Source organism: Colobus angolensis, unplaced genomic scaffold (genome assembly GCF_000951035.1).
Source record: "Colobus angolensis palliatus isolate OR3802 unplaced genomic scaffold, Cang.pa_1.0 Scaffold294, whole genome shotgun sequence".
In the NCBI taxonomy this organism is placed as follows: domain Eukaryota; kingdom Metazoa; phylum Chordata; class Mammalia; order Primates; family Cercopithecidae; genus Colobus; species Colobus angolensis.
The window spans coordinates 1,722,851-1,736,247 of record NW_012116199.1 but is presented as its reverse complement, the minus strand read 5'-3'; the positions used below and the strand labels follow the sequence as shown (position 1 = coordinate 1,736,247).

The 13,397-nt window shown below is 40.6% G+C and overlaps 2 protein-coding genes across 2 annotated transcripts in view; both read left to right on the top strand.

The window, feature by feature from the left end:
* Positions 1 to 13,397, top strand: part of FAM189A1 (family with sequence similarity 189, member A1) — a 251,507-nt gene that overhangs the window by 119,015 nt on the left and 119,095 nt on the right. The window contains exon 3 of the mRNA XM_011949262.1: positions 11,407 to 11,517. Within this exon, the coding sequence (XP_011804652.1) occupies positions 11,407 to 11,517 (111 nt within the window). The remainder of the gene's footprint in view (positions 1 to 11,406; positions 11,518 to 13,397) is intronic.
* Positions 331 to 2,498, top strand: NDNL2 (necdin-like 2). The gene has a single exon (XM_011949254.1). The coding sequence runs from the start codon at positions 932 to 934 to the stop codon at positions 1,844 to 1,846; it is 915 nt and encodes a 304-aa protein (XP_011804644.1). The 5' UTR covers positions 331 to 931; the 3' UTR covers positions 1,847 to 2,498.

The following is a 13,397-nucleotide window of genomic DNA, read 5'->3' as shown; positions in this document are numbered from 1 at the left end:
ATCCACATTATTGCAATTCTTGATCAGTGATGCCCAAAATTAAGTGGTAATCTCTTGAGAGTGCACGTTTGTTTGCAGCATTCCTCTTACGTATTTCTGCTAAAATTGTGGTTGTGCGCCGAAGGCAGTTGTTTTCCAAAGGATAAACTCATTTGACCAAGCTGAAACATTTACTTAATATTGACAAGTTTTGTGTGGTTTTCTCATAGTTGTCTAGCTAAAGGAGTTTGATGCAGAGAATATACACACGGAAATAGTGAAACCGAAGTCCTGCTTGCTCGGAAAGCCTGCGGCAGACTTTTGTTTTTAACAGACTCCACGGGGCATTAGAGAAAGTAACTGGGGGTAGTGGGTTGGAGGGTATGAAATTGAGCGGAGGGACGAAAACTAAGAGCCCTCTGGGTTTCTTATAGCCTTCTACATTTTGTGTAGAAATAAATGCTTTTACTTCCACGGTCGTACCTTCCTCTTCACCTTTTTTTTTTTTCCTCACACATTCATCCTGTGAGATCTTTACATTTACAAAGGCTCCCGATTTAGAATTAGAAACTCATAATACCGTCTGTAAAACTTGTCTGAGCCTGTCTGGTCCTGAATTTAGCGAGACACTTGTTTAGGAGTTTCGGTTCTCGTTCTCTGCTTGCATGGTTTAGTAAGAACAACACTTCACTATATTGAAATTCACCGACCAGACCTGCAGGGCTGCACAGAAATCTCTGATCCTTTTGGTAACCCCCGCAGCCGCGCGGGCGCACCGCCCAGCCGCCCTGACGCAAGGCGCAGGCTTCATGACGCAGCACGCAGTCTCAGCGATACTGCGCGCCCCTTCTGGGGCCCCGCCCAGTCAGCGGCCTTAGCGGGTCGCCAACCCACAATCCCTGCCGGGGCTGCTTGCTTGCCGGAGCGTGCACCGGTACCCGCCGCCGGTGACATGTTGCAAAAACCGAGGAACCGGGGTCGCTCTAGCGGCCAGGCCGAGAGGGACAGCGACTGGAGCCGTGGCGGAAACCCCGGGGCCTCGCGGGCTGGCGAAGACGCCCGGGCCGCTAGAGACGGCTTCGCGGAGGAGGCCCCGAGCACTTCCCGGGGGCCGGGCGGCTCGCAGGGGTCGCAGGGCCCCTCGCCTCAGGGCGCCCGCCGGGCCCAGGCCTCCCCCGCCGTGGGGCCCAGGACCCAAAAGCAGCTGGAGCTGAAAGTGTCCGAGCTGGTGCAGTTCTTGCTGATTAAGGACCAGAAGAAGATTCCGATCAAGCGGGCCGACATACTGAAGCACGTCATCGGGGACTACAGGGACATCTTCCCCGACCTCCTCAAACGGGCCGCCGAGCGCCTCCAGTACGTCTTCGGATATAAGCTGGTGGAACTTGAACCCAAGAGCAACACTTACATCCTCATCAACACCCTGGAGCCGGTGGAGGAGGATGCCGAGGTGAGGGGTGACCAAGGCACGCCCACTACGGGCCTCCTGATGATCGTCCTAGGGCTCATCTTTATGAAGGGCAACACCATCAAGGAGACTGAAGTCTGGGACTTTCTGCGGCGCTTAGGGGTCTACCCCACCAAGAAGCATTTCATTTTCGGAGATCCAAAGAAACTCATTACTGAGGACTTTGTGCGACAACGTTACCTGGAATACCGGCGGATACCTCACACCGACCCCGTGGACTACGAATTCCAGTGGGGCCCGCGAACCAACCTGGAAACCAGCAAGATGAAAGTTCTTAAGTTTGTGGCCAAAGTCCATAATCAAGACCCCAAGGACTGGCCAGCGCAGTACTGTGAGGCATTGGCAGATGAGGAGAACAGGGCTAGACCTCAGCCGAGTGGCTCAGCCCCATCCTCGTGAAATCTGAGGTGGATTCAAAGGGACCCCTGGGACAAGGGTCTGAGACCCAAAGGCACAGTGCAGAGGAGCGGGGGAAGGGAGAATGAACCCAGGAAGCATATTTCTGTAGCGCTTTAATGTGTGTAGCTTTAGGATGTGTTTGCAAAGTTTTGTTCTTTTAATGTTGTGTTATTTGGTTCCGGATTTTCATCTATAAACAAAGGAGCATTTGTTTTGCTTTGATTTTACTTTTTTTGGTTTAAAAACTTTTCCTAACTTAGTAAAACGAATTGGAAAACTTGACTATGATCTGAAACAGATATGCGAGAAGGAACACATAAGTAAGTTGCTTTGGTGCCAAGAAAATAAAAAAGTAGCTATTATCGGGTCTCTTAAGCACCCCAGTTTGTAAGGAAAAATGAAAGTCTTTATAAAATTAAAAATAAAAACGTAATTGCCTATATCCTTATTACCTTAACCTATTTTATTTTTTCTATATTTCCTACGTATGTAAGTATTATTCATGGTTCCAATGAACGTGGTGTATTTTCTCCATATAGCAATTGTTTATATTCATAATTACTCAGCTCTATTGCTAAACATGCAGTTCCACTTAGTTTTTTTCTACTTGTTACTCTAGTTACTACAATAAATACTGTATTTTTGAAGCACTGAAGCATTGTGTGTTTTTTAAATCGTGGGCCATGAGACAATTTCATGACGAAATCAGCATCTTAAAGTTTTTGCTACATATTGAGGTCAATGTTGTTTTGTAGAAGTTTCACTTTTGTGTGTGGGTGTACAGGATTATGAGTTAAAATATATTTCTACTGTGGATCCCAAAAAGGCTTATAAAACAATAGCGTAACCATTAACCATGCCTGCTTGGGAATCAGACTGCCTGGGTTCAGATCCTGGCCCCACCATCACTAGTATAGGAATTTACGTAGGTTCCTTAGTTTGTATGCAGATGTTTCTTGACCTGTAAAATGGGTTTAGTCCCTGATGTGGAGGAATTTGCTTGTTATTCTTTAATGTTTTTATTTTTTATTCTCAGTCTGGAACTGCCACTTTTTAAATAGAACTTTTCTTTATCTTGTTTTCCAAATCATTCCTAGGAGAGCAATTACTGGTTCAAAAGGTATATTCCACTAATCTGACTCTATTGTATGGGGAAATAAATATAAGGTGTATGGTGAGTATAGCCCACATAGAACAGTAAGAGCAGGACATAAGATCTACCTCATAGGGAGTTAGGTGTAGGGAAAAGGGTGTGGGTCTTGGGGCTGTCTGGCAAACTGAATTTGAATTACGGCTCATGCTAACTTGTCAGCATGGTGATGTGGTGGTAGGTGTTAAGCTGTCTGAATCTGTTTATCTGTAAAATGAGAAAAATTATAGCTATATAATAGTTTGTTTTATGGACTAGATGAACTAGAAGAGTTCATAGTCCCATTGTATTTCTCCATTACATATAGCAGATGCTGTTTTTAATGCAAAGATTCAACACGTTTTATTCAGTGGGTAAGTAAGTATAATTGTTGGGGGGGGGGTGCTGCAAATTAACCTTGAAATAAGGCAGATATTTTTCACTCGGGGAGGGAAAAGAACTTCATCAACACTGGACTGAATGTCATTTAGAAGAATCTGTAGTGAGTATGGAGGAATGCGATAGGTTACTGGGTTTTATTTCATTCTGTTGAATTGGGATTTGCATTTGTTTCATCAGTGGAAGATGTTTGGTCCTTATAGGCATTTCTTCTTGATCTGCATTTTATTTCAGTGTATAAATTGCTTCCTGCCTCCTGGTCCCCTTACCTCCCTGACTCAGCTTTCTCCTCCTCGTGCCCTCTGATACTCACATTCTCACCTGTATAGTAAAAATTATTACCCAGCAGTCACCACCGGTTATATCTGAGGCAGAATTCCCCCCGCTTTTCTCAGAGGTGTTAACAATTTACCATCGATAATCTTGTTTCAAATTTCAAAATATGAAACATCAGAGGCCACACCAAGGCCTTATATCTTTTCCTCCTCACCCTCCCCGGAGATAACAGAAGTCTGCGGCTATCGGGCTGGTGTATGACTTTATAATTTTACTACACAGGTATAGATACATAACCAATACAGAGTTTTATTTTGTAGGCTTTCATGATTTGTATAAGCGATATTACGTGTGTCTTTATGCAACTTGCTGTTCTCACTCACCATTATGTATTTGAGATTCAGCCATGTGGATATATGTAGACCTGATTCATTCATTTTAATTGTTCTTTTATGGGGGAAAAATAACTTTATCCATTCCTTAATGGCTAGACAGTTAAGGTCTTTGCAGTTCTTTGAGATTTGCAGGCATTGTACAGTACTTCTTTAGGCACATGTGTGAGTTTCTCCAGCCAGAAACAAATGGAGCAATCAGGGACTATTGCCAAACTGTTCTTGAGCTTGTGTCAAATTACACTCCTACCAACATTTTATACAGTTTTGTTTTGTTTTTGTTGCCAATCCCTTAACCTTCACCCACTGTGAACACTTGGCCTTTTCAGTAACTTTTCAGCCATCCTGGTGCAGTGTGGAATGATAATTTATTACGGTATTAACTTGTACCTGTTGCTTACCAGTGATATTAAGCATCTGCCTGTCTTTTACTCTCACTCTTTTTTGACTGTCAGGTTTCATGTCTTAGACCCATTTCTATTGATTTGTAAGACATCTTTATATGTTCTACGTGTTAATCCATGGTCTGCTCTATCTAGTGCCAATACCTTCTCCCACATTTTCACTTCTTTTGGTCATACAGATCATTTGACCTTAATGTGTAACAATCATCAGTGTTTATAAGAGCTACATTTGTGTATAGTGCTGTAAAAAATTCCCCTAATTCTAAAATTGTAAAGATGTTTTCTGCATTTTTTCCCTAAGTGTTCAAAGTTTTGATCTGCACATTTTATGCTTTTAATCTGCTTTTGTGTATGATGTGAGGTATGGAAATCGTTTTTGTATTTTTCCTATATAGATAGCCTAGCACCAATTTTTCATCATTTATTCTTTCCACACTGATTTATAACACTCAGTATTCTATAGCAATGTCCCATATATAGATAACTTTATGGATAGGACTGAATTGGTTTCTTTGGTATCCATTTGCAAATACCATACTATAATTCTTAATTCTTTTTTTTTTTTTGAGACGGAGTCTCGCTCTTGTCGCCCATGCTGGAGTGCAGTGACTCTATCTTGGCTCACTGCAATCTCTGCCTCCCGAATTCAAGCGATTCTCCTGCCTCCTGCCTCAGCCTCTTGAGTAGCTGGGATTACAGGCACCTGTCACCACACCCAGCTAATTTTTGTACTTTTAGTAGAGACAGGGTTTTGCCGTGTTGGCCAGGGTGGTCTGGAACCTGACCTTAGGTACTCCGCCCACCTCGGCCTCCTAAAGTGCTGGGATTACAGGCATGAGCCACCGTGCCCAGCCTGTAATTCTTTAGCATCATATGTGTTTTCTTTTTCGATTCTTAAAGGCTTTTAGCCTTTTTTGCATTGGCTGAAAATGCAGTATCTTATTGAAAAGAAGCAGTTACAGCGGGCTGTAAAGATGTTTCTGATTCCTTATTCTTGATTTTAAAGGAAATAATGTTTAACTTTTGCCATAGAGTGTGATGTTTGCTGTTAGAGTTTTTTTCCCCTATAAATACCTTTTATTGAGCTATTTATTTACCCCTTCAGTCCTAGCTTGCTTAGAGAGATTTAGAAAAACTATGAATGACTTTGGATTTATATATGGTCTTTATTCACCTGCTAATATGATTAAAATTTCTTATTTACTCTGTAAATTTGTTTTTTGGGCATATACTTTGGTATAATAACACATAGAGGTTTCTGATATCTAAACATTCTTGCATTTTAGAGCCAAACACTTGTTGATAAAATTTTTAAATACATATAGCTCAAAATATATAATTTTGCATCTTTTGACATAAGGGGGTTTAGTCTTTAATTTTCATGTATTATCATTATTTTTGAGGTCATGCTAATTTACTTAGAGATAACCTTAAATTTACAGAAAAGTTGCAAGCCCAATGCAAAATAATTTGTTCCCTGAACTATTTAGTTACGATTCTTTAGTCTCCTTCCTATTGCCAATAGTTCCTCAGTCTTTCCTTGACCATCATGACCTTCATTTGGAAAATACAGGCCTGTGTTCTGTAGAACAGCCTTCAGCGGGGGTTTGTCTGCTGTTTCTTCATGATCGGATTTGAATTATGCGTCTTTGGGAAAAATATCACAGAAGCAGTGCTGTGTTATTTTTGGATCGTATCAGGTGACACAAAATTTCAGTTTGTCCTGTTATTTTGAAACTTTGATCACTTTGGTTAAGGTGTCATGTGCCTTCACTGCGAAGTTTTCTCCTTTAAGGTAAATAACTTGGGGGAGATACTTTGAGACTTTGTATAGACCCATGGGTCTCTTATCGTTAACTTATTATCTAATCTCTTATTATCATTACATATTCCGATACTCAAATTGTCCCTGATTTGGCCAGTGGGAGCCCCTTAAAGCTGGCGTTTGCATCTTTAACATGCCCCCAACATCATTTATTGCGTATTTCCTTACTTGATAGCACCAAAAGAGAGGGAGTTCTGTCTTTTTTTTTTTTTTTTTTTTTTTTAGACAAGAGTCCCGCTCTGACACCTAGGCTGTAGTGGAGTGGTGCGATCTCAGCTCACTGCAATCTCCGCCTCCTGGGTTCAAGCGATTCTCCTGCCTCAGCCTCAGGAGTAGTTGGGATTACAGGTACCCCCCACCACACCCAGCTAATTTTTTTGTGTTTTTAGTAGAGATCGGGATTTCACCATGTTAGCCAGGATGGTCTCCATCTCCTGACCTCGTGATCCGCCCGCCTCCGCCTCCCAAAGTGCTGGGATTATAGGCCTAAGCCACCGCGCCTGGCCAGGAGTTCAGTCTTCAGCTCTCCTGCCCTAGACCTGGAATTAATCCTTTCCCTAAAGAACTCTGGTTTCTTTTTGTGGAGAATGGAATTGAGAAACAAAGTTGCATTTTTAGTAGAGACAGGGTTTCTCCACGTTGACCAGAATGGTCTCGATCTCTTGATCTCGTGATCCGTCCGCCTCGGCCTCCCAAAGTGCTAGGATTACAGGTGTGAGGTGGCGTGCGCCTGTAGTCCGGCTACTTGGGAGGCTGAGGCAGGAAAATCCCTTGAACCCAGAAGGTGGAGGTTGCAGTGAGCCGAGATTGTGCCACTGCACTCCAGCCTGGTGACAGAGCGAGACTCCGTCTCAAAAAAAAAGAAACAAGGTTGCTAGGTTCGCTCATGCCTACTGGGAATATCATTGCTCCCAGCCCTCTAGGTGATGAAATTATGGGACATCTATCTATCAGTCATCTACACAGCGCTGAAGACTGTGAGATTACATTATACTGCCATTTGCAGTACAGCACCACTGTGTGTATTCTGGTTTGAGAAACTCAGCGCCTATTATCTTTACCATATTTCCTTATTTGATTAATTCCCCTTGTAAATAACCAATCCACTCTCCTCGCTGCCACTCCATCCCACATGGGTGCGCTTAGCTTCCCACCTGGGCTGTGATGTCCCACGTAACTGGCTTGTCTGTGCAGTCACCCTTCTCCCGTTGCTAGAGCTTTCACTCCACTCAGGTGACCTTGGCCTCTCCCAGGACATGGAACTTGTTCTGTTCCACTTAACGGCTATTGCACTGAATTGTTCAAGAAATAGAAAACCTTCTGGTCTTATAAATGCATTGGGGAACTTGCCTGTTGCCCTATTATCGGAAGATTAGATGTTTTCGAAAGTTTGAAACAAATCTACCTGTGAAAGGCTGTGGGCCTGCTGTTTTTTGTGGGTAGAGTTTTACTGATATTTTTCTCAAGATTATGTTCAGGTTTTTTGTTCTTTTGAAATTGGTTTTGGTCACTTGTATTTTCTAGAAGATATTTTCATATATTTTCTGATATAATTAGCAGAAAGCATTTCTTAGTATTGTCCTTTGTGCAGTGAGCCGAGATCGCACCATTGCACTCCAGCCTGGGTGACAGAGCGAGACTCCATCTCTAAATAAATAAATAAATAATAAAAAATGGTGATTCATCTTTGCCATGAAGTATTAAGCAGTTGTAGAAGGGAATAGGGTTGTGTGTTCTTATAGCGAGATCTTCACTATATTAAGTGCAAAAAATGTACGTGAAGAAAATGTGTGTATTGTGCTGCTATTCTATACTTTTATTTTAAAAAGATGGAAAGATAAAATGTAAAATTAAAAAATAAATGCTTACCTATTAAAAAATAGAAGGGAGGAAATAGAGTGGAGGAACAGAATAAAGGCTAGACTTATGTGAAACTTCACTTATAGACCTGACTTTAGAATCATTTTATATAATTATAAATGAAACTCAGTTTTAGAAACAATTCCTAAAAAAGAAAAAATGAAATAAAAGGAACGAACCTGGGTTCCTGATCAGTAGCATAACCACACATAAAGGAACCATGTGAGTTTAAAACACCATAATTTGACTATTTCTGGTAGAATGTACTGTAAGAATAAAAAGAAATATAAATCTTAAACTATTTTCAGTCATTTTTTTTGGCAGTTGTACTGGCATTGTTATTTTGAGACTTGCGTGGATATTGTGAAATTAAATCCAACAGATTAATTATATTAAGAAATAGTTTTTGGCATGGTTGAAAGGAGATACAGATGTAAAATTAATATGGTTACATAAAAACCTTGTAGTTTTGTTTGCAGTTTTTTTGTTATGTATGACTATATTTATTTTAAATTTTAGATTCAGGAGGTACATGTGCAGGTTTGTTACATGAGTATGTTGCATGATGCTAAAGTTTAGGCTTCTAATAATCCCATCACCCAGTTAGTGAGCACAGTACTCCAATAGGTGGTTTTTCAGCTCTTCCCCTCAACCCCTGCTTGGAGTCCTTAGTGCCTATTGTCCCGATCTTTGTGTCTGTGTGTACCCAAAGTTTAGCTCCTACCCTGTAAGTGAGAATATACAGTATTTGGTTAGACTCTCTCTAATGACGCAGACGATTAATACGTATCAAATGTTTAAGTTCTTGGCTCACAATGGCTCAAACTCACTCCCCTCTCCACTAAACAGACAAAACAGTATTTCATGATATTGTTAATTTTGGAGGATGCTAGGGGAACCAGCTTTTTTTTTTTTTTTGAGATGAAGTCTCACTCTGCTGCCCAGGCTGAAGATCTCAGCTCGCTGCAACCTCTGCCTCCCGGGTTCAAGCAATTCTCCTGCCTTAGCTTCCTGAGTAGTTGGGATTACAGGCACGCAGCACCATGTCCGGCTAATTTTTATATTTTTAGTAGAGACGGACTTTCACCATGTTGGTCAGGCTGGTCTCAAACTCCTGACCTCATGATCCACCCACCTTGACCTCCTAAAGTGCTGGGATTACAGGCATAATCCACTGTGCCTGGCCAGGAATCAGCTTTTTAAAAAAATAGACATGTGTCAAAGACTATGTCTAACTCATTCTTTAATGAGGAAATCAGTAAGAAGTTACAAGCAGTTGAAAGGCTAATTCAAACACTGCACACATATAAGCAATCAGGAATGCTGAAATAAATTTATAAATAAATGTAAAAGTGGTTAATATCAGTGGGGCAATAATCAGTTACATGCTATGAGACAAAATTCCTTTACATTTGTATCGTCAAGAATCATTTGCACTACTATCAGTTTTATACGACTGTCAGTTGATAAACTATCAGTTTTGCAGAGTTTTGAAATAGCATAAAGACATTGTAAGGCAGAAATAACCCTGAAGTGTGCATTAGACAGGATATCCAGTGACTTGTTTTTGCTCTTTAACAAGTTTTAATGCCACTCTCCCTGCCTCTTGATCAGATTAATCTTAAAGGTTATTCTCCATCACAAAAAGGGTCTTTCTTCATTAGATTTGGCCTAATTATTTACATAGATGCAGAAAGAGTGCTAATTAACCATATAGACTTCGTTGAGTTTATTTTGCAGTTTAAAATTATTTTAAAACCTGGAAAATAAACAGAAAGAGTCGAGTATATATCCTGCTTTTCCTATATGAACTATACCTCAGGGTAACAAAACAGTTGATGAGTAAAAGTCTGTCTCTATATGTATTCTTATTCATAAAGAAAAAATGACAGAGTGAGACTAGCACTATTTTGGAAACCCTAATAAATTAATGAGTCTAAGTCATCATTAAAAATGGCCGCTAACATCACAAAAAGAGAGAAAATATTGGCCAGGCGCGGTGGCTCATGCCTGTAATCCCAGCACTTTGAGAGGCCGAGGAGGGCAGATCACAAGGTCAAGATATCGAGACTGTCCTGGCCAACATGGTGAAACCCCGTCTTTACTAAAAATACAAGAATTACCTGGGTGTGGTTGTGCGCACCTGTAGTCCCAGCTACTCAGGAGGCTGAGGCAACAGAATTGCTTGAACCCGGGAGGCAGAGGTTGCCGTGAGCCGAGATTGTGCCACTGCACTCCAGTGACAGAGTGAGACTTCATCGAAAAAAAAGGAAAAAGAAAAGGAAAAAAAAAAAAAGAGAGAGAGACAATATTTGCCTTTTATTGATCTGAATTTGGCCAGACCTCCATATTTAATCACCAAACTACAAGAAATACAGAGGCTAGAGAAATGTTAAATGATAGAGGTCTGCAATCAGAAAGCTTAGGCTGTGGGAAACTCTACAGGACAAATGAACTGGTTTCTTCAGTGAATTTCACAGAGGAAAAAGTGGGTGGGAAACCCACAGACTGTCTGAGATTCCTAACAGCCAGCTGTACCACACGGACCTGCTTTGTATCCTGTGTAACCTGATTCAAAGTGTGAAAAAATTTAGACAGGGCAATGTGAACTCAATATCTGATGATATTAAGGAATTTTTATTTATTACAGATATGATGATTATTTTGGCTATGTTTTCAGAAAGCTTCTCGATTCCTTTAGAAATATTTAAGGGTAAAATTTTATGATGCCTGGTATTGGTTGCGGAATAATCCAGATGGTAGGGGCCATAAATGAAGCGCAGTTGGCTGTAAGTGGATTAATTATTGATGTTGGGTGGTGGGCACATGTGACTTCATTATACTGTTTTCTTTGGTTTTGCATGTGTATGAAATTTTCTGTAATAAAAATTAAAACAAACCTCAAGGCCTTCTAATAAGTATACTTCTTTCACTTGATTTCCTTTAATAATGTCTAACTTGTTACTCGTAAGAGTATATAATGCACAGTCTATAATGCAAGTTTAACTCCTTAAATATTTTATCATAATAGGTTTTAAACAAAATCATGGTAGCTTGCTATGGCTTCCTGCAGATCTTACTTTTTCTATTTCGGGTCATATGAATTTGGAAGTTTGAGAAAGAACCTACCACTTTCCTTTAAAACACATACATGTTATTCATGTAATTATGTGATCAACTGCTGTGTAATAAATGAAAGCTGTCGTAAAGCCATGTCATTTTTCCTTTGAGCCTCTCCAAGTGAATAATCAATTTCTTGTTTGGTTTGTTTCCAGATAACCTTTTTCATGCTGCTTTCTGCAGTGTGTGTAATGCTGAATTTGGCTGGTTCAATTCTCTCTTGTCAGAATGCTCAGCTAGTCAACTCCTTAGAAGGCTGCCAGTTGGTAAGTAATGAGATGCAAACCCTTTCATAAAGGTCATAGGATTTGATTTTGCATGAGAGCAATTTAAAAAATAATTTTATTGTATTCTTAGGTTCTCCTGTACACTTTCAATTCATTCTGATGTTTTCTAGTTTAAGGTATTTAGGTTCAGCTGATTTATTTCTATAAATTAGATAATTCGCTTACTGATTTATAAGTAGTACAATTAAAAGTTGTTCTACTTGTAAATCAGCTACTAATAGTATATTTTTAAGGATCACAATGTGTTTCTATTTTGGAATAAGTATCCTTAGTAACTATTTTAGCATTTGTTGCATTGATTCTTATTTGTATTGAATTTTTAAAAATCAATTTGCAAGTCAATTTTAAGTGCTGATGTACGTATTATGCTGGATGACAAATATATCAAAACAATGTAGTTCTCATTTTTCAATTAAAAATAATTTTCTTTCAGATCCAGGAAAATTGTAGACACTGTGCTATGTACATTGTAGAATAGAGGTATTCAATCTCATGGCTTCCCTGGGCCACGTTAGAAGAATTGTCTTGGGCCACGCATAAAATACAGTAAAACTAGCGATAGCTGATGAGCTAAAAAAAAAAAAGTCACCAAAAAACTCATAATGTTTTAAGAAAGTTGACGAATTTGTGTTGGGCCACATTTAGAAAATTGTAGACAGTGTGCTGTGTACATTGTAGAACAGAGGTATTCAGTCTTTTGGCTTCTTCGGGCCACGTTAGAAGAATTGTCTTGGGCCACATATAAAATACACTCATACTAGCGATAGCTGACTAGCTAAAAAAAATAAGTCAAAAAAATCTCATAATGTTTTAAGAAAGTTTACGAATTTGTGTTGGGCCTCATTCAAAGCCATCCTGGGCTGCATGCAGCCTGGTGGGTCACACGAGCTTGTTGTAGAAGATCAACAACTTGTTTGTTGGATAGAACTATCATTTCAAGATAATTTAGCTCATGGTACTGTAATATGTACATCTGGCTGTGACAGAAATTGCAGTGTGTTTGGTTGTGTTCTGGTATGAATATACTTAAACTCCTGATAGGACTGTGGCTCCTGGGTATGGGGACATGGGCCTTTATTTCTTTGTGTTGGAAGCAACAGCAGGCTACCTTTCAGAGCCATGTCCCTCCACACTTGCCCTCTGCCTGCTCTACCTGTGGCTATGATTCTGAGAAGTGATTGCTGAATTACCAGAAGCTTTTCTGCTGTGGGACCATGCCTGCTTGGCTTGGGACCATGTTGTTTGGATTCACAGGGCAGCCACTGGGAAGCCTGCTGCTCTGCTCTCTGCATTCTTATCTATGGAAGCCAGCAGGACCAGTGTCAGTTGGCACAGTTTCAATGCTGAAGTGCCCACTGAGTTACAAAAATGAATTGTTGGAGCTCCATCTTGTTATTGTCTGTTGGATGTGGCCTAGAGAACATGGATCAGATTTCATCCCTGTGTCATGTGCACAGAAGTATTCTTGGTATGGTGTAGACCCCCTTATGATTGACAGTTGGCACAGCCTGGATCCCCATCTCCATCAGAAAGGATAACTCGCCATCTTGTGTACATGACTTGGCCAGCCTCTTTATTCCTCAATACTACGTGCCATGAGTATAGCAAAATCTGGTGACCTACGAGGAACTGGCCATTTTTTTCTCGTACTCTCATTTTCCAATGCAGGGCCCTGTGTAGGGGAGACAGAGTGATTGGCTGAAGGGAAACCACAGTGCCTGGAGGTCCACGCCAAAAAGAAAGCCCACACCCAGTGCGCAGGCTTGAAGGGCTGACCCCTTCTGGTATTAATCTCAGACCCTGTTTCCCCACATCGCACACTGCATGGAAGGATAGGAAAGGGAGATTTGGTCTCCTCT